General features: G+C 34.3%; 1 protein-coding gene across 2 annotated transcripts; it reads left to right on the top strand.

Annotated features, from left to right (window-relative positions):
- Nucleotides 1–438: 438 nt before the first annotated feature.
- Nucleotides 439–10,640, top strand: LOC126691990 (uncharacterized). 2 transcript variants are annotated; one of them, XM_050387332.1, is made up of 9 exons: nucleotides 439–825; nucleotides 1,687–1,884; nucleotides 2,154–2,276; nucleotides 4,354–4,391; nucleotides 4,477–4,642; nucleotides 5,672–8,965; nucleotides 9,054–9,179; nucleotides 9,441–9,577; nucleotides 10,166–10,640. In XM_050387332.1, the coding sequence occupies exons 1-9, from the start codon at nucleotides 745–747 to the stop codon at nucleotides 10,398–10,400; spliced, it is 4,398 nt and encodes a 1,465-aa protein (XP_050243289.1). In that variant the 5' UTR covers nucleotides 439–744; the 3' UTR covers nucleotides 10,401–10,640. The 2 variants fall into 2 exon arrangements, with proteins under 2 accessions (XP_050243289.1, XP_050243288.1); XM_050387331.1 differs by having other exon boundaries at nucleotides 441–825; nucleotides 9,051–9,179.
- The last annotated feature ends 13,730 nt before the right edge of the window (nucleotides 10,641–24,370 follow it).

Genomic DNA, 24,370 nt, shown 5'->3' with positions numbered 1-24,370 from the left:
CTTGTCTCGGAGAAGTCTGAATTTTTTACTATTTATTTATTAATAATTAATGTGTCTGATTAATGAGCATCGAATTACATTTAATCAAGATTAAGTATTTTTGAAGTGAGCATGACATTTACTTCCATTAAAAAGGTATTTGTTTATTTTTTTATTTTTTTTTTTTCATATGTTTTTGAAGTCAACACGACTTTCAGTTAAGTTAAAAGAATATTTGTTTATTTGTATTTGCTACTTTCTTATACAAGCAAACCTCCTCCTCAATTTGTGGCTTAACAATGAAATGGAGTACCGTTGACAAATTTCATAATTAAATTTAACAAAAAAAAAATCATAATTAATAAATAAATAAATAAATAAATAACGAGCGTACCTAAGCTAGCGACCATTGGGTCCGGCAGTTTCAGACTTGCAACAACTTAAATGAGTTTAATTTCCATTGTTGTTAGTTACCTATTAGGCGCTCATTCACTCACACAGTGACACACACAGTCTCTCTCTCATTCTTCTCTATGAAACGCCAAAGGAGGAAAATAAAATAACACCCTTCACAACAATGACCAGCTAGCTAACGCTCTTTCTCTCTCTCTCTCTCTCTCTCATTACCTGGTTGGTAGTAAATTGATAATGGTGGTTGAGGAGGTGATGGAATTTGTGTTTGAATTGGGGAGAGAGAGATAGAGTAAGTAACTAATTAATGTGAGCACCAATTATCAAGGAAAAGGATAGAAACCAGAAAAAAAAATGTTCAGGTTGCACAAGACCAGGCATGCCAAATCAGGAGAGAGAGTTGATTTCAACTTCTCCAACTTTAAGGCCCTTCAGGTATTTGCTTTTTTTTTTTTTTTTTTTTTTTTAACAGACACTTTCAGTGCCTAAGAATTTTGCTTTCAATGAAACATCATTCTTAAAGAACATGGTAATTTGGAATTGTTGGAATCAGATGTGTAATGTATATGTTAGCCCAAACTGCCAATGTTCTTTACAAGTTCTGAACAATGTTGATTCTGATTCATCTGATCACTAAGATAAAAGTTATTAAACCCAGAAAAAAGAAAAAAGGAATGGTGTGAATTATGAGCCAAGAAAACAGTAACATATAGCAGTTAGATATAGAAAAATTAATGTAGCTAAAGGTTTTAGAAACAGAGGAGGTGGGCAAGTATGATTCTACTATGCTCCTTATTCATTTTGTGGGAACAATCAGTTGTTATGGGATGTTTCTATTAATGGGTATTTGCTAATTGTAGAGATGAATGTGGGATGTTTAGAAATGCAATACAAGGAAACTTTTTGTTGAAGTTGGCCGTAGAGAATGTAGATGCAATTATAACTGTGAATTTTATTATTGATTGTGTGTTCAACCTCTAGAAAGGATCTAAGAAGTGGAATTATTAACATTGTTTAGATTTAGGTCCAATGTAGAGTGGATTTGGCAACCCAAACCTTTCAAATCTCACCTGCCGGGGCTGGAATTTTTACTGTTTATTTGTATATTTATCAAAATTTTCACCTTTGAAAATTATGAGGAACCCTTTATTGTAAAGGTCAGCTACTGCCATATCAAATTAGTCGGGGGAATTTTCGGGTTCAGTTTAGCAGTTACAAGTTTTGGAAGGATTTTTTGTTCAGTAGTTACATACTATTTGCTTACTACTAATTTTTTTTTTTTTTTTTTTATAAAAGGTACCAAAAGGCTGGGACAAGTTGGTTGTATCCATTATCTCTGTCGAAACTGGGAAAACAATTGCAAAGTCAAGCAAAGCACTTGTACATAATGGAAGTTGTCAGTGGACGGATTCTATTTCAGAAACTATATGTTTTTCACAGGATGACTCTTCAAAGGAGCTACAGGATTGTTTCTTCAAGCTTGTTGTCTCCATGGTATTGTTCTTTCTACCACATACTCTTTCTTTGGTCATTAACTTTTTTTCGTCTTCCTTTTTTCTTTCCTGCTAAATGAGATATGATTCATGACATTCTCTCTTTGCCAATTTTCCAGCCTCTAAATAAATTTTGATTGTGCTTCTTGTACTTCTTTTTTATTTCAGTTTATCTATTAGAATGTGTGTGTTATAGACTTGTACTCATCAGCTCCATCTGTTTAAACATTCTGGTTATCTTAATAATTTTGGATGACTTTCTTACTGTAGGGTTCAGCTAGATCTGGCATCCTTGGAGAGGCTACAGTCAATATGACAGGCTATATGAGTTCACCTGCTCCTGTTCCAGTTTCACTAAGATTGAAAAAGTGCAATCATGGGACAATTTTACAAGTGAGTTGTACAATTGTATGCTATTTGTTTCTTGGTGTTTGTTTAGACTTTGCCACGTTATGCATCATTAGAAAAAAATTAGGACCTTCTTCTTATACCTATCTGATTCTTTTTCCCCCCTTCTGGGAGAGATATTTTATGTCTTTGTTATGATAACAACATCCTGTTCTAATTTTAAACCTTCTTCAAAGTTTTTAGATTTGGCCCACTTTGTCATAACTTCATATGAAGCTAACGAAGGCCATTATGTAACATAGGTATATTATCATTCCTATCACAGTGGAGAAGCACATAAAGAGTATTGTGTGATCATAGAATACTTATGAAGTTGAAGGAAAATTTTTATTAGACTGCTATTAGACTTAGTATGCGTTGTGGTATTGAAAGTTAGACTGTGAAGAAGTAACATATTCATGCTAAAATGAGAATATTAAGATGAATAGGTGGAAATACATGGAAAGATAGGATTCGAAATGAGGAAATTATTTTAAATATAGGGGTAGCCCTATTGACAAAAAGATAAAGAAGAGTTGCTTGACACGTTTTGGTCATGTTCAAATGAGAGCGATTAATGCACCAATTAGAAAGTGTGTGTTGATTCAAGTTGAGGGAATGAAAAAAAGGTAGAGGAAGACCAAGAATAACATTAGTAGAAGTAGTAAAAAGGGACATGTCAATTATGGAAGTAACAAAGAGTATGACTTTGGATATAATACAGTGGCAGAAAAGAATACATGTGACTGACCAACCTGTTTAGGATCCATAGCTGACCCCAAAAATTTTGAGACTAATGCTTGTAGTAGTCTTAGCCAGCTAAGATATTTAAGGGAGTTGAGATAATGACATTAAATGAATGGAAAATTTTGAAAATGATTGCTGATGAGAATCAACTCGCTTGGTACTAAAATCTAAAGACTGTAGTCGACCTGAAAAATTGATTCAATTTCATCAATTTTGATGACTATAACTTGTCTCAAAATTTTAAGCTAATAGGAAAGGATGAATTGATCATTTAATCATTATTATGACATTCCTTCTCTCATGTGGGCCCAATCTCCCCCTTAATTAGTGTGCTTAACCTGTGAAAATTTTAATATTCTAAATGGGCGGTAGAGTGGAGACAAAATTCAAATTCAGGGCTTCTTGCTCTGGTTCCATGATTAACTACCTCTTATCCCAAAAGTTTAAGCTGATAGGAAATCATGAATTTAATCATTTAAACATTATTTTAACAAATTTTGACATAATTCTTGTCATTAATCTTAATATAAGTTTTTACTGTGCACTGAACTGTGGCAATTATTACAAAATAGTTTCCTCAGTTTTTGTAACTATAAAGGAATGTACATTGTGGGGGTTGTCTACACAAATCCTTCTTGACAGTGTGTGCTTGTGATGATATCTTAAGTCAGAATGATTCTGTCCAAGAAACAAACAGGACCAACTTTTTAGTTTTTCAGGCACAGCCTATTTTTAGATTAGTGGGATTTGATATTGGTATTACTAGGACAGACTTTATGAATTTTCCAAAGTTGCTAGCATTATGCAGGCTGAAACAGGATAAGAGGCATGTTCTGTGATAAGATAGTTAAAAACAGATTTTAATAAGTACTGAAGTGGGACTTAAGAATATTTTGTGATTGAATAGATTTTCTGGTATAAAGATGATGTAGAGTAATGGAAATTTGACTTACTAGAGAAGGGGATGTTGTAATTAAAGAAAGGGGGTTGCAGATGAGATTGGTGGGGGGGGGGGGGGGTGAGGGGTAATTTACAAATAATGTATGTTTTTCTATAGTTGGAATTTGGCTACAGTAGTTTTATGTTGATATTAGCTCAGTTTAAAAGGATGAATCTTGATCATTACATATTTATCTGTACGTGGGTGAGGACATGAGGTACTTGTACTTAGTTGAGAACTCATTTTTCTTTACATTTTAATCTCTCCCCTGACATTAAGAATTTTCCATGTCTTTACTCTTTCAGCATAGAACATTTTGGGATTTTAGTAGTAAATATAGTTGTGCTAGTGCACTAGTTAAAATTGCTCAGTTTTCCTTACATATCTGATTTGCAGGTAAAAATTCACTGCCTGTCACCAAGAACAAAACCCAGGTTGGAATTCTATGGTGGATGTCTTCATCATTATATGGTTGTTAACATTCTGTTTGGTTATGAAGATTTACTGCACATTTTTCAGGGATGAAGAATCGAAAGAGACAAACTTCCATTCTGATCAAGAATCAAACTTTCATGATCTGGACTCTAAGTCAGAAGGATCTGAAAGTACATTTGCAAGGAGTATTGAATCTTCCTCTAGTAAAGATTTGGGCTCTACCGTGGACCCAGGAGAACCAGGGAGTAGGGTATGATTACATTTTCTGCTCAAAAGTGGCTACATCTCTGTCTTGTTGGAACTTAATCATATTAGCATCTCAATCTGTACTCGTCATAGATTTATGGTTCTACTAACGATTTTCAAATGATGTTTGCTTTTGTTAGAATATTTGATTTATATAGAGTATCTTTTAGTTTGAATCAAGCATTGATTCTCTCATTTTCTTGAGGACTACCCTAGCATACTTTTCCTATATGTTTCAATGTAACTTATATGTAATCCCCTTTATGGGTCTAACTATAACACACCTTCGTAGTAAAGATGTAGTCATCAACGGCTTTCAATGTGGACATAGGCCATCAGGCCAAACCATGTAGTTCCTGAGTGCATCCGCTTTCTCTTTCTCTCACTAACCCTCAATCCCAAACATCAACTTTAACAGCTTTTAATACATAATATGATGTGGTGAGTCTTGGATTCAGCTTAGTAAGTTATTTTTAAACATGATTGAAGCACTTCTTTAGTTATGATATCTAACTTGGAGATCTCTAGTTATCGGGCATTGTCAGACACTTGGGAGATTATCAGAAACTGGGGTGATTCTCCTAAAGCTCTGTAACTCTAGCTCATTTGAGCCTAAAAAGGACCTGAATTCTGAAAGCCTTCTTCGGTTTTTCCTTTCAGTAGTTAAGTAAAAATCCAAGCCCAGAATCTTTTGGGCTCATAAATCACACTATCTAGCCTTTAATACTGCACCTTCCATTTAGTCCTTCCTGTTATTCTTCAGCATCTTGATTGCTTGACAGTATATTATTGGGTTATGATCTTGAAGCCATATTGGAAGTCAAATTAAAAATTTGTTCCGTTTTGTGAAAATTCAATTATGCATTAAGTTGTATTCCATTTGAACATAGCAATCAAGAGTCTCCTTTAAATTAGCCCACCATTTTATCTGATTCATGTAGTACACATCCTGTGGAATAGTTATTACACAAAGATATTGTCAACAAGCCTTATGTTACCTTGAAACTGACATGATCACCTTGCTTCACTGTAGGGAACAAGTTTCTCTGCATCAGGTTCACATTACAGCTATGATTCAGCTGAGAGTTCCATTGGGAAGGAGACGTTCTCCCCGAGAAACAACTTAAGTAGTGATCGACACAGTCCCATTGGAAGACAAGAATCGATCAGCTCCCAAAATGGTGTGCCTTCTGGCAGCAATCCAAGTAGTGATCCTATTCAATCAAATCATTCGTCATTTAGTTCAAGGCTAACGGGGTCAGGAAACCAGAATAGTAGGCAAGATTTTGAAACATCGTCTTTGAAACCTGCTGGTTCTCCAAAAAACCTTACGGAGACTGCACAAGATTCAGTTGGAGAGCTTCATGCAGAGGCTAAGATGTGGGAGAGGAATGCCCGCAAGCTCATGCTTGATTTGGATATACTGAGGAAGGAATTCTCTGATCAGTCCAAAAACGAGGAAAATTTGAAAAAGGAGCTTTCAACAGCATTTTTAGAACGTGATGAATTAAGGAAAGAGGTTGAACAATTGAAATTGTCGCCGGAGAAGCCTATGGCAAAACAAACAGTGACTGAGGATTCAAAATTTCAAGATGACGGCCTATCCCATATTGAAAAGGAACTGAAAGATGAATTAAAGTTTCAGAAAGAGTCCAATGCCAATTTGGCTCTGCAATTGCAGAGGAGTCAAGCATCAAACCTTGAGCTTGTTTCTGTTCTTCAGGAGCTGGAAGAGACCATAGAAAAGCAGAAAATTGAGATGGAGAATATTTCGGCATCACAATCAAAATTTGGTGATATTGATAACTTCATTGAAGTAAATATAGAGGAAAACAGAAATTTAATGCTCCAGCTGCAACAATTGCAGGAATCAGAGAAGAGTTTGCAAGTTAAGGTGCATCTGCTGGAAGAGGCCTTGGGGGATAAAAATCATCATATAGAGAACAAAGGGAGTCTGAACAACCAAACCCTTTTGGAAATTGAGTCAGAACAATACAAAGGAAAATTATATGCTATAGAAGAAGAAATCATCAGTTTAAAAGCAAATTCATCGGAGTCTCTCAAAGGTAGACAATTTCCAGAAATGGGGTCCTTAAATGATGGTGATGTGAATATGATCAGAGAAATTCAACTATTGAAAGAAAAAGTGCAGGAGCTAGAGAGGGATTGCAATGAGCTGACAGATGAAAACCTAGAGCTTTTATTCAAGCTTAAGGAAGCAACAAAGAATTCCATGGTAGGAGGCACTTCTTTTGATCTTCCACCCCATGAGCTGTTAAATAACTCTTTTACTAGCATTGAGTCTGAAGTGAGTGAACATAAATCCCAAACAAACTATCTGGAAGATAAGTTAAAGAGGAAAAGTCTGAGAGAGGCTGAAGATAATGATGACATTTCAACTCAAGAACTTGAGAGTTTGAATGTGGAACTGGAAGTTAAAGTCACAGAACTGGGTAAGGAATTGGCTGACAAAATTTCTGAGATTGAAAAACTTCAGTCTAAGCTGCGGTCTAAAGAACAGGAGATTGGAGTTCTTAGACAGTGTCAAAGGGAATTAGAGGCTAGTGTCTCTAATCTTCAGAAGGAAAAAATCCAGTTAGAGGAACAAATGGAAGCTGTGCAAGTAGAAAGTGACATCACATCTAAATGCTTGAGTGATTTGCGAAATGATTTAATGGCACTTAGCAGCAGCTTGGATTCCCATGTCTCTGCCAATAAGTTTCTTGAAAGAAAATCTTCAGAGCTAGAAAATGGAAAACGTGAACTAGAGCTCTGTATGTTGGAGCTTAAAGAAGAAAATGGGCAGTTGTCAGTGCGCATATCTGATTTGGAAGAAGAACTAAGATATTTGACTGATGGGAGGGAGTCCAACCAATTTGAGTTAGAGAATTCCAAGGCTTATGCTCAGAGTCTCGAAGATGAGATCACTAGATTAAGAACTGAAATAGATTCTGAAAAGGTATATATGAAAGAAAAGTTGCAGGAGATGCAAAACCAGTGGTCAGAAGCTCAAGAAGAAAGTGAATATTTCAGAAGAGAAAATTCAAAGTTAGAAGCTACAGCTGAGAGTTTCATTGAAGAATGCAGTACTCTTCAGAAATCCAATGGAGAGTTGAGGAAGCAAAAAGTGGAGCTGCACAACCATTGTTCACGCTTGGAGGCAAAGTTGACGGCATCACAAAGAAATTTTGCAGATTGCTCCAAAAGAGTTGAAATGTTAGAAGAAAATCTTTCTTCAACTTTGGAAGAAATTGCCTCAAAAGAGAAAAGCCTTACTTCAGAATTAGATGCACTTTTTGATGAAAACAGAAGATACAAAGAAAAAATTATCATGGGAGAAGGCTTATTAAATCAGATGCATTTGGAGAAAAATGTTGAAGTTGAGAACCTTCAACGAGAGGTAGAACACCTAATCAAGCAACTTTCTGAAAAGCATGAAGAAAAAGAGAGAATAGCTTCTGATGCTGTGCTTGAAGTATCCAGTTTAAGTGCAGAAAAAGCTAATCTGAAAACTTCTCTTCAAGAAGCTCAATCTAAGATTCAAATAATTGAGAATGAGCTTGATATCATGCGGATAGCATCTGAATCAAAGCTGCAAAGCCTGATGGGTGAGCTTGCTGCTTCAAAACAAAACCATGAAATGCTGATGGCTGACCATGAAAAAGTGTTGAATCTGCTAGATAATTACAAATCAGAAGCAGCAAAATTGAAAACGACTGTGAATGGTCTTGAACAACAGCTTGCAGTTACTGAAAATGAACAGCAACAACTTGTGGAAGAATCTAAAAGTTTCAAGGTCCAGTTGCAGACAATGGCACATCTTAATGATGAAGTTTTGGTTTTTAAGAATGAGCTTGATGCAACTAAGTTTGAAAAGAAGAAACTGGAAACATCATTGCATTTAATGTCTGAGGAACATGAAGATTTGAAGGCAGAGAATAATTTACTTGTTGAGAAGATCTCTGTGTTGCAGAAGGCTGTGTCTGAACTAGAGGACTGCAAACGTGCCAGAGTAATATTAGAAGAAAAGCTTCTGCAGATGGAGAGCAATCTAATGGCAAAAGAGGCACTATCTGTTCAGGAGACCGAACCAAAAAATGAGCTCAGCCATATCAGGAAAGCAAACAGGCAATATCAGCGGAAGATACAACTACTTGAGGAGGAGAAAGATCAGTGTGTAACAAAAGTTCAAGCCCTTGAAGAAGAACTAAAGCTGATGAAGGAAGGGAAGCAGAACCAGAGGGAGTCCAGCACTATGAAGGTTCCTAGTTTGTCTAAAACCCATGCTAAAGTTACTCCTGTCCATGAAGATATGAAGCCCTCAAAGGTCAGTTTCATTTGTTCTGCAATTGCATAGTAATATTCAGTGTCAACACTAACTAAATAGCCTTTTTACTTGTACATTGGTTTAGAAGAATGAAGTGGTGAAGAACACTAGCCAGCAACGTGATAATAAAAAGAAGCAATCCTTGAAGAATGCTCAAGTACAAGAACTTGTAAAAGATCATCAGAAGCTTTGTAGCAACCAATATCAAAGAGAGGTAGGGTATCCAAATATTTGGTTTATTCAAATTTGTCTCCGTAGCTATTGTACATTGGACTCAACTTATTTAGATAGGGCTAAACGGATGGTGGAAAATCTGCTGATTGTCACCAAAAGAATATTTTCTCATCTCTTTGATCATGCATATATCTCTTGTTATATCTGCATGAGAATATTGAATTGCAAAGGAATCCTTTAGTATGGATGATCTCATCTTAATCTTTAAAGCTTATATTACTCTGTTGTTTAATTCTTAAAGGATGGTAGTGGCAATGAGATTCTTGATGAAAGTCCTCTTGCTGTTGGAGTCGATCCTGCTTCAAAGATTCAGTTGCTTGAGCATGAACTTGCCAAGGCTATGGAAGCAAATAACAAATATAAAGCTGAGCATGACAGGTATCTATAAAATAAGGATGTTATACCTTCAAAACACATAAATGTGCATATTTTATTGCTTGGTATGGTATCATCCGTATATGCTTGTCGTGGTTTGTGAAGGAAATCTTTATTTAAAAACAATCAAAGAAGGAAAAAGAAAGGGCTATCCATTTTTAGTTCCTTGGATGCAATTAGATTCTTCTCATTAATTCTAATTAATTTTGCAGAATGAGAATATGAGAAGACGAGATTCCCAAAACTGATAGTATCTTTTTGGTCTATATATGGATTACAAAACTACAAAAAAAATGATTCTTATTGACTTCAGCCTACCACACTTTCAAATTGTACATTGATCAAAGCTTTTAATGTTGATTCCTTGACTTTTTTCTGAAATAGTGATCAAAAACAAACTTCTTAACCACAATCATCATAGTCTAGGAGTTTGATTTTTAATCTTATTACTCAACAATAAATAACAAATAAAAGAACTGTAATTTTTTTTATTACAGGAAACTAGCATATGCCTTAAGCATGCAAAACTCTACTTAATTTTTTTAGTTCTAGTTTTCATTCTCAACAGAATTTTCTGCATCTTTGCTGCAGGTTGTCTAAAAGCCGAAACAACCATGCACACTCTCCTAAAAAATCGATAGCAGAAGATGACATAGTGGCAAAAGAAAGTAATGGACGCACAAAATCATCACTAGAGGCAGAGTTAATAGACATTCGCGAGCGATACCTCCACATGAGCCTCAGATACGCTGAGGTAGAAGCTCAGCGTGAGGAACTTGTGATGAAGCTCAGGGCAAGCAAAAATGTAAAAAGATGGTTTTCATGAACTCAAGACCATAAATAAGCAATTTCTTGTACTTTTTCAGTCTCCCCAATTCAGGTAGCTTGTTCCACGAATTTTTGAAGTATATAAGATTTCTCAATCTTTTACGTATATTCCAGAGTGTGAGTTATTGTAAAGAAGAATAATACACCCCTAGCCCAAGTTTGTAAATGAAGGAACAATTGAGGCTGACAGGATTATAGAGACGTAAAAGAAATAAAACAAAATGGTTTTCTTTTTTCCTCTTCTTTCTTAATTTCTTTCTTTCTTCTTCTTTTATTTTTTATTTTTATACAAACAAGAGGAGGAAAAAGAAGGAAAGAAACCCCAAAGTATAATGTTTTATAATGTGGGAAATGGAGTAGGCTGGACTTAAAGTGATTGAATAGGTCTACTTTCCTGAACCACTTTTGAACAAGATTTTTAAAGTAATACAGCAAAATCCAATATCATTTCAATTGTCACTAAATAAATTCGAATATCATTTGAATATTCTTGTTAAGTATACTGTAATTGTTCGTACAGAAGCCATTGGTGGTGCAAAGAGCTTACAAACTAGAGGTATAAAAAAACTTTTTTTAGGGGGGGCTGTGTGTGGTAAAGTTTGGTATGAAAACTTAAAGTTGAAGATTCTTTTAATGCATATTGCATAATGCGATTGATCTCTGTAGTGGTCACAGTGTAGTTGAAGTTGGAAAACGTACGTGGAATTTAGCATATTGTTTGTGTTTGGTATCAAATAATATTCTTCCAAAGCTTCCTGGATACCCGTGTATGTCACCAACAACCAACAACCAACTCCAGCATCTCCTTTTTTCGATTCTCCTTTAGATTTTTGATTAGCACTTTTGTCCTAATATTCTACTCTATAGAGCTTAGTTCCCAACTCTACTTGAGGGTGCTACAAGAAATTTTTGTTAATACTTTTTCTTCTCTTCCTACACTCTTCCCATTATAACAAATGCGTTTACTTTTTTTTTAATCTTCACCTATCCTTTCAATTCTACTAAATGCGTTTCTAGTGGTCATTTTCTAAATTAGTCTGCAGACATATCTGAAAAAACAAGCGCATATTAAGCAATTTTTTTTTCTTCTTTTTGTAAAAAATGAATGTTAACTCTTCATAGTCACTCCATAAATATAAGTACTTGTGGGGTGTGTGGGGCAAAGGTTAGAGTTCAAGTTTTTATGAGGAAGCTTCACACACATATACACTTAAATTATACTACAGTAGAATTTTTATCTTGTATTAATAATAAAAAAAAGAATGTTAACTTAACCCTTCAAGAAATTAGCCCCACTGTCAGTCTCACATGACTAATCAGACTCTTTCAAATGCATTACGCAATCAAGAAATATAATAAAACTTTATTTATGTTTGAGAGAGTGAAAGAGTGAAATAACTTTATTTAGAATATGAAATCTCACTCAGACAATTAAAGCCAAAGAAAAGTCGAGAATTAATTATGGTGAACTTTTTCTGAAGGTGTTTTCTGTGTGATTAAAGCCAGAGAGTGCTTTGTATATGTGACCCCAATTTGGTACAATATGGACGTAGTTAGCCCCCGCTGTGCCTGGTCGCCCAATCAATGAAAATCCATTTCCACAAATCACAAACAGTGACAATTCCAATCTTTGCTATCTAATAAGCCTCCCTCTATCTAGAGTTTCTGCTGGTGGCTTAGATTAGGCTAATAAGCACCATCAGACAAAACCAAGTTCTAATCTTACTTCCAATATAGCGGCTATGAATGATTAACCTAATAGACTTCTTTGTAAGAATAATATATATTTTTAGAAATATAAAAGTAACGTTAGGGATACAATATTTTTCATAATTTTTTTTACAACAGTTGATCTACCTAGTTATAATTAGAGTGATATCACTTTCGCTCTAGATGCACATCACTAATCGTTACTATAATTAGAGTGATATTTCACCCCATATTCGCATTACTAATCATTATAATTATGGTGGTATATCGCTTTCACCCCAGATGCACTACGCACTATTAAATCACGATAGATCGTATTAATAGAAAAAAAAATAGCGATATCACTTTCACTCTTGATACACGATAGATCGTATTAATAGTAAAAAAAATAATGAAGAATATTATGTCCCAAGACAGGATAAGTAACTAGGATTCATGGTCAACCTCCAAAACCCCAAAATTGTGCCACATGGCAAGCCAAAGTTATCATAGTACATTGCTATTAGAGGAGTAGAAGTAAAGCTCTCCTCATTGGATATGCAACAAGAAAAAGTTTAGTGTCACATATTGACAATATAAAAATCTATAGGTTTTGAAAAAGAAAAAGACAGGAGTGAGGAGTGGTGGTGTCTATCAGATGTGGAGCAAAGGAAATGCCAATGGCATATCCCATGGAAGATGCTTAAACTTTGTAGCCTTCCCATTCACTCTCTCTTTTTTCCTTACTTTCTTTTTTGTTACTTTAATAGAAAGTGATGACGGCACAACTTAAGTCTTCTAAACCTTTTATTGCCCTCATGACCAAGCAAATCCTATAAACAACCAATCCAAGCTTCATGATCAAACCCTCTTAGTACTGCACTATCCTATCATCTTATATGCTTTTAGTTTCTTGACCATCCCTGCCCCCCTCCAATGGCACCAACTGATCAAGTGGTGGCGGGAGGGGGTGGTCGCTTATTGTGATGGTGGTGGTGGTGGTGGTGTGATTTTACTACGTATATGAGTGCTTTTTTTCTTATCTTTTCCCCATGCTGCAGGGCACAGTGGGAAAAAGTAAAGGTTGTTGACGACTGAGAAACGCCTTCTAATGGCGGTTTATCTTAAAGGGCAACTTCGATCCTTTGGCATTTTCACTTCCTTCTCAGAATCTCTCTTCGCTTTCACCTGCATTTGGGCTCGAGGAAACTTCCATAAAGGGCGAGTCAGATATATATTATATATCCTGTATGTCATTTTCTCTTTGTTTTGTTTCGACGGTAGTATTATCATGAAATAAATTGCTGCTGTGCTATCTTGGTATATCAGCAAAATCATGTCTAAGTTACTATTATCTGTAACTATGTATAGGCCTCTGGCCAAAGTTTGTTAATGCAGTTTATAATTGTTGTGTTCGAACTTTAAGCATATCCGAAATTCTTATTGCAGTCTTTGTTGTTATGGGTAAAGTTTGGACTCTATGATTTATCTTCATCTTTTTTTCTTTTTCTTTTTTTGGGGTGGGGTGGGGGGGAGCAACTTGGACATTTGCTGGAGTGCTATGCTGAGCGAGCTTGTAGTTTCATCACTTTCATGTGGTGGAAGAAACCGGGGAAACCACACCCCACCCCCCCCCCCCCCCCCCCCTCTTTTGCCTTTACTTCTTAAATTTTTCCTCTTTTTCCTTGATGAAACATAATTATGTCCAATTTTACTTAAATGGCCCCTTTAGATTTTCTTAAAATCTTAATTATAACTCATTTAAATGATTAGAGGTTTTCATACCAATTTTATTTTCTAGTGCTCTTAGTTTTTTTTTTTTTTTGGGACAATTTTATAGTTATTAATTGGGAAAGAGAATTTGAATCTTAGTTTTCTTCATAGAAGAGAACGTGCAATACCAAAATGACTCTTATGCTACATATACATAGACAGAGAGACCCAAGGTATGAATTTCAAGTTTTGCAACAGTCTAATTAGTAACAAAAGTCTATTTTGTTCTTATTTAGATTCATATTTCCTCATTTCTTTTTCATAATTTAAGACATTTTTAAAGTAAGAGTTGAAGATTGAAGCTCGATACAAGACTACAATAAGGGATTCATATGCTAATCAACTTAAAGGCTATTGATAAAACGTGTTAGGGTTTCACTTTCTAGAATCTCCATTGTTGACATTGTCTCGTGGATGATGAGACCTTTGTTATTTTTAAATTTAAGAAATTATTTTAAAAGAAAAGATTCATTTTGAATTTTATTTTTTAATTTTTATTATGGCCATTAATTTATGTTTAAAATTTTATCATAATTATTTGTATTGGAGAAGAGGAACTTTTTCAGAGTCCCACCCAACCCCCCTAATCTGAGAGTACTATTTTATACTATATATAAATAAGATGGATATTAAATACAAGATTCAAAGAATCTATCAATATCATGTATATTCTACATATCAATGTGTATGCATCTCTAAATAAAATTAGTATTACCATGTCAAATTTTTAATTATGAATAGAGAAGTATCAACATTCTCATCAGGCTCAATAAACCCAAAATTTAAAACAAATCAAGTTGTAAGTTCTAACCCAAATCTATGAATGAAAACATTCAACACGAATAATAATGATAAGGTAGTCTTAACTATACGAGGGAGGTGATCAACTTGGCTTTTGTGCCATGTATTATTAATGGCCTGACACCAAAATTAAGAAAATTAGGGCACGTTTGGTACACTGTAACCAGTATTACATGGAAATAGGAATAAGTATTACAAGGAATACATTAAGTTGAAATGTAATAAGTATTACTATTCATTGGTTTGGTGACCATTTAGGAATAAAATCCTAAATATGCATCCACACTTTAGTAGAGTATAAAAAAAATGTGTAATTAAATTATTTTTAAGTCAAATTTCCTAAAATACACGTATTTTAGGTTGTTCAAAATAGAGCTAATAATTAACAAGAAGAAAATTTTATTTTCTTTCCTTTTGAAGATGTGGCAACTAATGGTTTTTTAGGAAATTTTAAAAAAAATTATTGCATAAGGTGAATGAATAGATATTCAGTACTTTTGATAAAGAATAATTGTTCCTCATTTTGAAAAATAACTATTCATAAGGAATAACTATTCATTGTAATAAAAATATAACCAAACAACAGAATAGTTATGTCATATGAATATCTATTACATTACAGTATTTATTACAGTCTACCAAACGTGCTCTTAAATTGAACATATAAAGCAAAAATTAGATAATAATTAAAAAATAATTTAGATTTTGATTGTGCTTTATATTTAACATAATATAAATGATATAGCTAAATTCGCCTAAAACCATATTGCATCAAGCTCAGAACTTTGTCCAAAATAATTATCTATGAACAGTTTCTTAATACAATTTTATTGAGATATTTTCCATCATAACAAATCAATTTTATATTGCTCTCTCTCTCTCTCTCTCTCTCTCTCTCTCTGCATACAGCGTTGAAGGTTGTCTGTCTGATTAGTGATTTTTGAGATCAATGTTGAAGGCAGTGGCTTGACCCAATCAACGTTGATGGTTGCGTCTTTTCTTCAATCGATGCCAGCGAGCAACTTTGTTACAAGCCTGCGCCTGAAATGGGTCTTATTATGTTGGGCCTCATGGTGGTGGGTCTTGCTCTTGGGTGGATCTCATGGTAAAGGACCTTGTGCTTAGATGGATCTCATGGTAGTAAGTGATAGTGGTTGGATTGTAACTTGCACATTGACCACTGTAGAATGTGGTGGTTTTGTTGAAAAATTAGATATATTTGATACAAGTGGAGCATTAGATATATTGGGTTAAATCTTATATTGGACCATTTCTTTTAGGGTAAATTATATATTTGATCCTTAATTTTTATGTCATTTGTCAATTTGATCTCTAAGCTTTTAAATGTGTCAATTTGATCCATAACATTTTGATATTATATAAAGGTTTCTACCATTAAGTGATGGATGAAAAATAATGACTTGGCTAACGATTAAAATAAAATAATATTTTATGCCACATGTATTGTCATGTCAATATAAACTTACACAAAAAAAGTTAGGGTTAATTTTCAGAATTGAAATGATCTTTTTCATTCATTTCATTTTACATTGCTTTCTTGGGAACCAAGCAGGGGTTAAAAACCCAGAATTGAAAGCTCAACTTCCTTCTTTTGCCATTATTTTCCTAGCAACCAAAAATGAAAAACAACTTTGAAGTTCAAGAAGCCTTTAACACAACCCACCTTGTTTATATTTGAATAGGAAGGAGGAAGGGAAGTGGAATGAGAGTGATTTGGCGCTGGGAAAGGAGCTATGGGAGCAAGAAGATGAAAGGTTAGAATGAAGAGTCGCTGAATGCATTGGAGGCTGTGGTGGAGGAGGAGAGTAGGAATGTCTAAAAGGAGGTTTCAGGTTTGGATTGTGGGTTTGCCGTGACATGTGCCTTGCCGTCATTGACAAAGAAGACGAAGGATTTGGATTAGGATGATAGCATTAGTTATTCCATCAATAACGCGATTTGGTAATGGTAAAAAAAATATAAAGAGAGAATGATTTGGAGTAATATTGTAAATTTGCTTTAGTTCGGATTGATTCTTTGTGATACTGTTAGTTGTAGTTCTAGTGAAGCTAGATTTGCTTCTTTGTGAAGATTTGAATATGCTTTGTTAGATTGTCTGGGTTTCACTTCTTCCAAAAGGCCACCTTAATTAGTTTTAATAGTAATATTTTTTTAAGGGTTTAGTTATCACTGGAGTGGAAATGTAAAGAGAGGCTTCCTAAGCTTCTAAGTTGGTTTTTTCTTGTTTGGTTGCAAGGAAAATAAGGGAAGAAAACGAAGTTGAGCTTTCAATTTTGGGTTTTTAACCCCTATTTGGTTCTCAAGAAAACAAAGAAAAATGAAATAGATGAAAAAGATAATTTCAATTCAGAAAAATTAACATTAACCTTTGTTTAAAATAAAGTGTATGATGACATGGAAATACATGTGGCATAAAAATATTATTTTACTTTTACTATTAGCTATGTCATCATTTTTTATTCATCACTTAACAGTAAGAACATTTTTTACTCAATAGCAAAATGTTAGGGACCAAATTGATGTGTTTGAAAGGTCATGGATCAAATTGACAAATGACATAAAGGTTAAAGATCAAATATGTAGTTTACCTATTTCTTTTACTATTTAGCTTATTTTTGCTATTATTTATGAGTCATATTATACTTTTTAGTACTATTTATGAGGCACACTGTACTATTTTAGCTAACTTTTACATTTATTTACATTACTTTTAGCAAAAAAATTTTAGTTTCAGCTAAATAAGTTGTTTCCAAACGTACTCTATATAGAGTAGAAAACTCAGCATATATATATATATATATGTGAATGTGAATTGAAGTTTGTTAAAATAGCATCGGTGCGGTTTTTAGACCAAAATTGACTAAAATTGCGTTAAAATGAATGCAAATGCTCTAATATATATAGCTCCTACTATGTGCGTTCACCTTGCTTCATAAATTCATGATGCCAACTACAATCAACAATCATTACACTCCATAAATTTATCATGCTAAAACATTGTTGCTTTGAGAGCTAGAGTGTTTTTTTTTTTTTTTTTTGTTAAGTGATATATTCTTTTCTCTAAATTTTGGGTAATAATCTAAAGTGATATGCTTATTTAGGGTCTGTTTGGATTCCGTTTATTTTGCTGAAACTGAAAACTAATTGCTAAAAGTACTGTAAATAAATGTAAAAGTCATTTGAAATAGTATAGTGGAACTCATGAATAGTGCAATAAAGTGCAGTGAACATGGTTTTAAAAACTGGTACGGTGAAAGAACGGGAAAATGAGCTAATTACCGGTTTTATGGTCGGATCGGGGTTCGATCGATGGTCCAATCAGTGATGTCATAAATAATTTAATTATTATTTATTTAAATTCTATAAATAATTAATAATTTTTTAATATACTAAAACTAACAAACCAATAGTAATAAATATATTTCCTTTAAAAAAATACAAGTATATAAATATATAATATCTTTTTAAAGAATTTAACATAATAATATTACAAAACAATCATCCTTAACATAATAAACTTTCAATAATTTTAGACTAGTTAGGGATTGAATCTCAAATCTCTTATTCAACAATCAGAAATTTTACTAGTTGAGCTAACTGAAACCCACAAAATCCTTATTTCTTAGTTCATTTAAATAATTATTTTTCCCCCTTGTCTCTCGTCTCAACATACACAGCCACCACAGCTGCCAGAGACCATCACCACCATCTACAACCCAAATTTAAATAAATTAATAATTATGTATTACACTCTAAATATATTCAAAATACAAATAAATTAAGAGAATAAATTAAAATGATAAGATGGTGCTAGGTGCCAGGTGGAGAAACGTGGGCTACAACTCAGATAAATGTCTCCAGCTCCATGATCCAAGTTCCAACACCTTCATTTACTTTCTCTTCAATTTTTTACCTCCACAAGTCCACATCCTTATCTTTACTTTTTGACTTCTCCACTTCTCTTTTTACCTTTCTATTCATCTTTTCGTTTCCCCCCCTCTCTGTGCTTCAGTGCTTTGTCTTCCTCACGAGAAATAAGGAAGTTTCCGCCTGAAACTTCAGCATTTTCTGAGCAATATTCATGAGTTTTTTTTCTCTTGGACAATTTTCGGCCTCCATTTGCTTGGTTTTTTAGGCCTACGGCGTACCTGTACAGGTTTGTGCGTGCACTTCCTTTATATTAGTAGCATTTTAGGTGAACTTGTATTGGTTTTTCTATGTTGCACAGACACGGACAAGTTTGAAAAATAAGGATATAAGAGGACACGGCGGTTAAATAATTAATTATATTTTATATTTAGGTATATTTTTTAATATTTTTAGACATAAAATACATTTATGTCTAGTATTTAAATTATGTAAGAACTATAAATAAGTAAACTAACACTCAAAGTAGTACAATAATACACAATATTTAAAACTAGAGCAGGACACACAAAAGCAAAAATCACTAAATTCATAATAAATATTATAATTTATAAGGCAAAACAAAAGGTTGAGTAAAGAAATACATTAACATTGAAAATGGGATTAAAAATCAAAAAAGGCGTTATAACTTATAACTTATATAAATAAGTAACTTAACCAAAAATAAATAAATAAATAAGTGAGTAACAACTATATAAGTGAGTAACAGACCCATTACCATTCAGTCACCAAAATCCTATATAAGTGAGTAACAGATCCATTACCATTCAGTCACCAAAATTCGAAGGAAAAAAAAAAAAAAAACAAAGAGAGGAGGTTGGACCCTGTTGTCCACGTCGAGAGAGAGAGAGATCGTCGGAAGGGACAGGGCACGACGTCTCTCAACGCCTATGGAGCTTGCCGATCGGCCCGATCTTGCTCCGGTAAGGGACAGAGAGAGGAGGTCGGACCTGTTGTCCATGCCGAGAGAGAGAGATCGCCGGAAGGGGCAGGGCACAGCGTCACTCGACGCCTATGGAGCTTGCCGATCGGCCCAATCTAGCTCCGGCGAGGGACATAGGGCAGCGACAGAGGTCAAAGGGAGGGTGGGTTGAGAACTTGAGAGGTGGGTTTCTCAAAACGACTTCTCAGACTCAAAATCTGTGATTTTCCTCTTCTTCTTTTTTCTCCACTGTTGGCGTGTCGGATGTGTCGGAGCAGCGTCGGAGAAATGAAAAAAAAAAAAAAAAAAAAAAAGAGGACACTCGTCGGACACCGGAATCTGGTGAGTCGTACTCGTTCCAGTGTCGGACATGAACGCAACGCCAAAAATGGCGTGTCTGTGCAACCTAGTTTTTCTTTGAGAGAGTGAGAAATACATTTCGGCTGAATTTTGATTTCAGCCGGTATTGATCGAAACTATAACGTGAGAGCGAGAGGACAGGCCACTATAGCAAAACCGATTCAACCATGTCGGTTTTCGATTCTCAGGTTGAACCGGCCGGTTTGCACTATTTACCAATTTTTAAGCTATTTCCGGTTTTTTGTCATAATTGGATCGGGTTGAAGGCCGGTTTCTGATTAAACCGGTCGGACCGACCGGTCCAGTCCGATTTTTAAAACCATGGCAGTGAGGCTCATGAATAGTAGTAAAAATCAGCTGAATAGTGAAATAATTTATAATTTTAATCCACATCCAAATGCACACTTACTAACAAACAAACAAAAAAAAAAAAAAAAACTTTTTTGATCTCCCTTGATTAAACATTGGTTGTAAGTGGGCAACATTTCAAAGGAACTACAACAAAATTTATGCCTAATGCTAAACAATGCTAATTCTTACAAACAGAGTACTATGCTAAGAAAGAGAAGTCTCTTTTCAACTCAGACCAACTAGGGTTTAGTGGGGGAGACTCTAATGATTAAGTCGTTAACCTAACAATAGATAAAAAGTGAAATAGTAATACCTGAGTTCACTAGTTAAGACTAATTGGTGGATAAACATTTCTAATTCAGGTTGCACACTTTTAACTGTTTTAAAAGGTTATAAGTTCAGGATCCTAAGTTGAGCTTTGGATGACCTTAATGGCCTATTTGGAAGTTTAGAGAGGGACGAGAGTAGAAGGAAGTAGAGGAGAGAATAGTAGTGGGGAGGAGAGTAGATGTGAATGGTTATTCTCCACCTTATTTGGATGTTTTTAAAATTAGTAAAGGGGAAGGGAGTAATTAGCACTTCCTTTTATTTGGATGTTTTAAAAATTAGGAGGGAGAGGAAAGAAAATAATTTAAATAGACAAATTTACCCCTATTTTAAAAATGAACTTGCAATATTGGTCTATGATTAATTTATTAGATTAAATAATTGTTTAATCAACATTTTCATTCCATCAAACACCACCGATAAAAGTATAAAACTACTATTATAAAATAATTTTTATTACCTCAAAATAAATTCTAATAAAAATAAAAATAAAAATAAATTCAAAAATTCATTGAATCTTATTACTCTGTTTGGTCAAGAATGCCAAGCACGATATCATTGACATAGCAAAACCAAGAAGCCTCAGGCTGCTTCGCATGGTGGAGCCCACCGGCCCAATTGAAAGCGATATCGGTGTCGCCACAGTTGAGCTTGACGACGGTGCCGTTAGACCCGCTGGCGGAGGACTGACAGAATCCGAACAAGTTATGGGCCATGTGGATTCGGTGGGGTTTCAGTGGGTCATCTTGGCCGTAGTAGTAGTCGCCGATGTTCGGCTCGTAGAAGTAGCTCATGCGCCACTTCTTCGTGTCGGGTCCCGATGGGAGCGACGCGCCACCCATGCTTTCTTCCATCACCGAAAACCTAAATGCTCGCTTTTCTTTCTTTTCTTCAAGTCGAGGACATCAGACAAAGGTAAACTTCCACCCATGATTTCAACGAAGATGAACGCTGCCTCGTTTGGATCGGAGATGGAATCGGAATCGGATTTTGAGGAGCGTGGTTTTGGTGGCGTCGGGATCACTGATGAGGTTCTAGCTTTCGTGAGGAATATCGGGATGCATCCAGAGACGTGGTTGGATTTTCCAATTGATGAAGAAGAAGACTTGGACCAAATGTGCGTTTTTTTTTCTCAGGAAACAAACAGAAAGTCAATGCTTAAATTTTCTCAGGAAACAAACAAACATTATTTATATAATCTATGTGTAATTTTGTTAATTTAGGAAGGATAAATTAGGGAATTTACTTGGACAATAATTTATCTACTTTACTCTCCCTCAAAATCTCTCTAATTTGGGGGAATTAAAAATAAGGGGTTAGAGGGAGTTGAAACCCCTCCAAACCCCTCCCCTCATTCCTTAAAAAACTTACAAACAAGGTAATTAGATTACTCTCCTTCTCTTTACTGTACTCCCCCTCATTTTTTTAACATCCAAATAGGCTCTAAGAATTCCATGAAGTTAAAGGAACTTACAAAGACTTCTTCTAATACTTTATGGAGTTCTATGAGGTTCCATTTACTTAATGTTAAATGTCATAAGTAGGGGTGACAATTTTTATCCATATCCATGAACCCACCCATTACCCACCTTATTTGGATAAGTCTTAACCCAACCCATTTGAATATTTGGGTTAAATGGGTAAAGACCCATTTGGTTATTTAATTAGATGGGTCTAAATGGATAAACCCACTAATACCCATTAAACCCATCTAAAATTTAAATAAACAACATAAAATCTAAATTTCTAGAAAATGATCAAAATGCCCATGAAACTTAAAAAATGATCAAAATATTACAAAAACCCAAAAAATGACCAAAATACCCCCAAAACCAACAAAATGACCAAAATACCCCTGAAACCCAAAAAATGACCAAAATACCCCCCAAAACCTAAAAATTACCAAAATACCACCAAAATCTAAAAAATGACCAAAATATCTTTGAAACCCAAAAAATGACCAAAATACCCCTAAAACCTAAAAATTACTAAAATATCACCAAAACCCAAAAAATAACCAAAATGCCCCTGAAACCTAAAAATGACCAAAATACCTCTGAAACCCAAAAAAAGACCAAAATACCCCTAAAACCTAAAAATTACTAAAATACCACCAAAACCCAAAAAATGACCAAAATACCCCTGAAACCTAAAAATAACCAAAATACCTTCAAAACCCAAAAAATGACAAAAATACTCCCGAAACCCAAAAATGACCAAAATACCCCCAAAACCCACAAAATGACTAAAATACCTCAAAAATCTCTAAAATGAGCAAAATACCCCCCAAAACCCAAAAAATGACCAAAATACCCCCAAAACCCAAAAAATGACCAAAATACCTCCAAAACCCAAAAAATGACCAAAATATCCCCAAAACCCACAAAATGAGCAAAATACCTCCAAAACTTCTAAAATAAGCAAAATACCCCCCCTAACCTCTAAAACGTTCAAAATATCCCCAAAACCCAAAATTTACCAAAATACCCCCAAAAGCCAAAAAATGACCAAAATGCTTCCTAAACTTAAAAAATGACCAAAATACCCCCTAAACCTTAAAAATGACCGAAATACCTTTGAAACCTTAAAATTGCCAAAAATACCCTCGAAACCTAAAAAATGACCAAAATACCTCTGAAACCTATAAACTGATTAAAATACCCCCGAAACTTGAAAAAATTACCAAATTACCAAATTACCCTGTAACCTAAAAAATGGCTAAAATACCTCTGAAACCCATAAAATTACCAAAATACCCCCTAAACCTAAAAAATGACCAAAATATCCCAAAACCTAAAAAAATGACCGAAATACTCTCGAAACCTAAGAATTACCAAAATACACCCTAAACCTAAAAAATTACCAAAATACCCCTTAAACCTAAAGAAAATGACTGAAATAGCCCTAAAACCTAAAAAATTACCAAAATACCCTGAAACCTAAAAAATGATCGAAATACCCCAAGACCTAAAAAATGACTAAAATACCCCAAAAAACTAAAAAAATTACTGAAATACCCTTAAAACCTAACAATTACCAAAATACTCCCTAAACCTAAAAAATTACCAAAATACTCCATAAACCTAAAAAATGACCGAAATACCTCTAAAACGTAAAAAATAACTAAAATACCCTCGAAACCTAAAAAAATTACCAAAATACCCTGAAACCTAAAAAATGATTGAAATAACCCCCAAAGCCTAAAAAATGACCAAAATAACCCCAAAACCTAAAAAAAAAAAAAGATTGATAAAAACCCCTGAAACCCAAATTATGACCAAAATACCCCTAAACATGTAAGACGACCAAAATACACCTTAAACTTCTAAAATTACCGAAATAGAGGTTTAGGGTATTTTGGATGTTTCGAGGATATTTTTGACAAATTAAAGGTTCTAAGAGTCTTTCATTCATTTTATAGGTTTCGAGGGAATTTTGGTAATTTTTTAGGTTTCGGGGTTATTTTGATCATCTTTTAGATTCTAAGGGTATTTTAGTAATTTTTTAGGTTATGAGGGCATTTCTGTCATTTTTTAGTTTTAGGGTTATTTCGGTAAATTTCTAGGGTTCAGAAGCATTTTGGTAATTTTTAGGTTTTGGGGTATTTCGGTAAACTTTTAGGTTTCAGTGGTATTTTTGTCATTTTTAGGTTTCGAGGGTATTTTGGTCATTTTTTGGGTTTCGGGTGTATTTTGGTCATTTTTAAGTTTCAGGGGTATTTTGGTAATTTTTTGGGTTTTGGGATTATTTTGGTAATTTTTTAGGTTTTGGGGGTATTTTGGTCATTTTTAGGTTTC

This window comes from Quercus robur, chromosome 7, assembly GCF_932294415.1.
Source record: "Quercus robur chromosome 7, dhQueRobu3.1, whole genome shotgun sequence".
NCBI lineage: Eukaryota > Viridiplantae > Streptophyta > Magnoliopsida > Fagales > Fagaceae > Quercus > Quercus robur.
The sequence above is the reverse complement of the archived record's forward strand: the minus strand, read 5'-3'. Positions and strand labels throughout refer to the sequence as shown.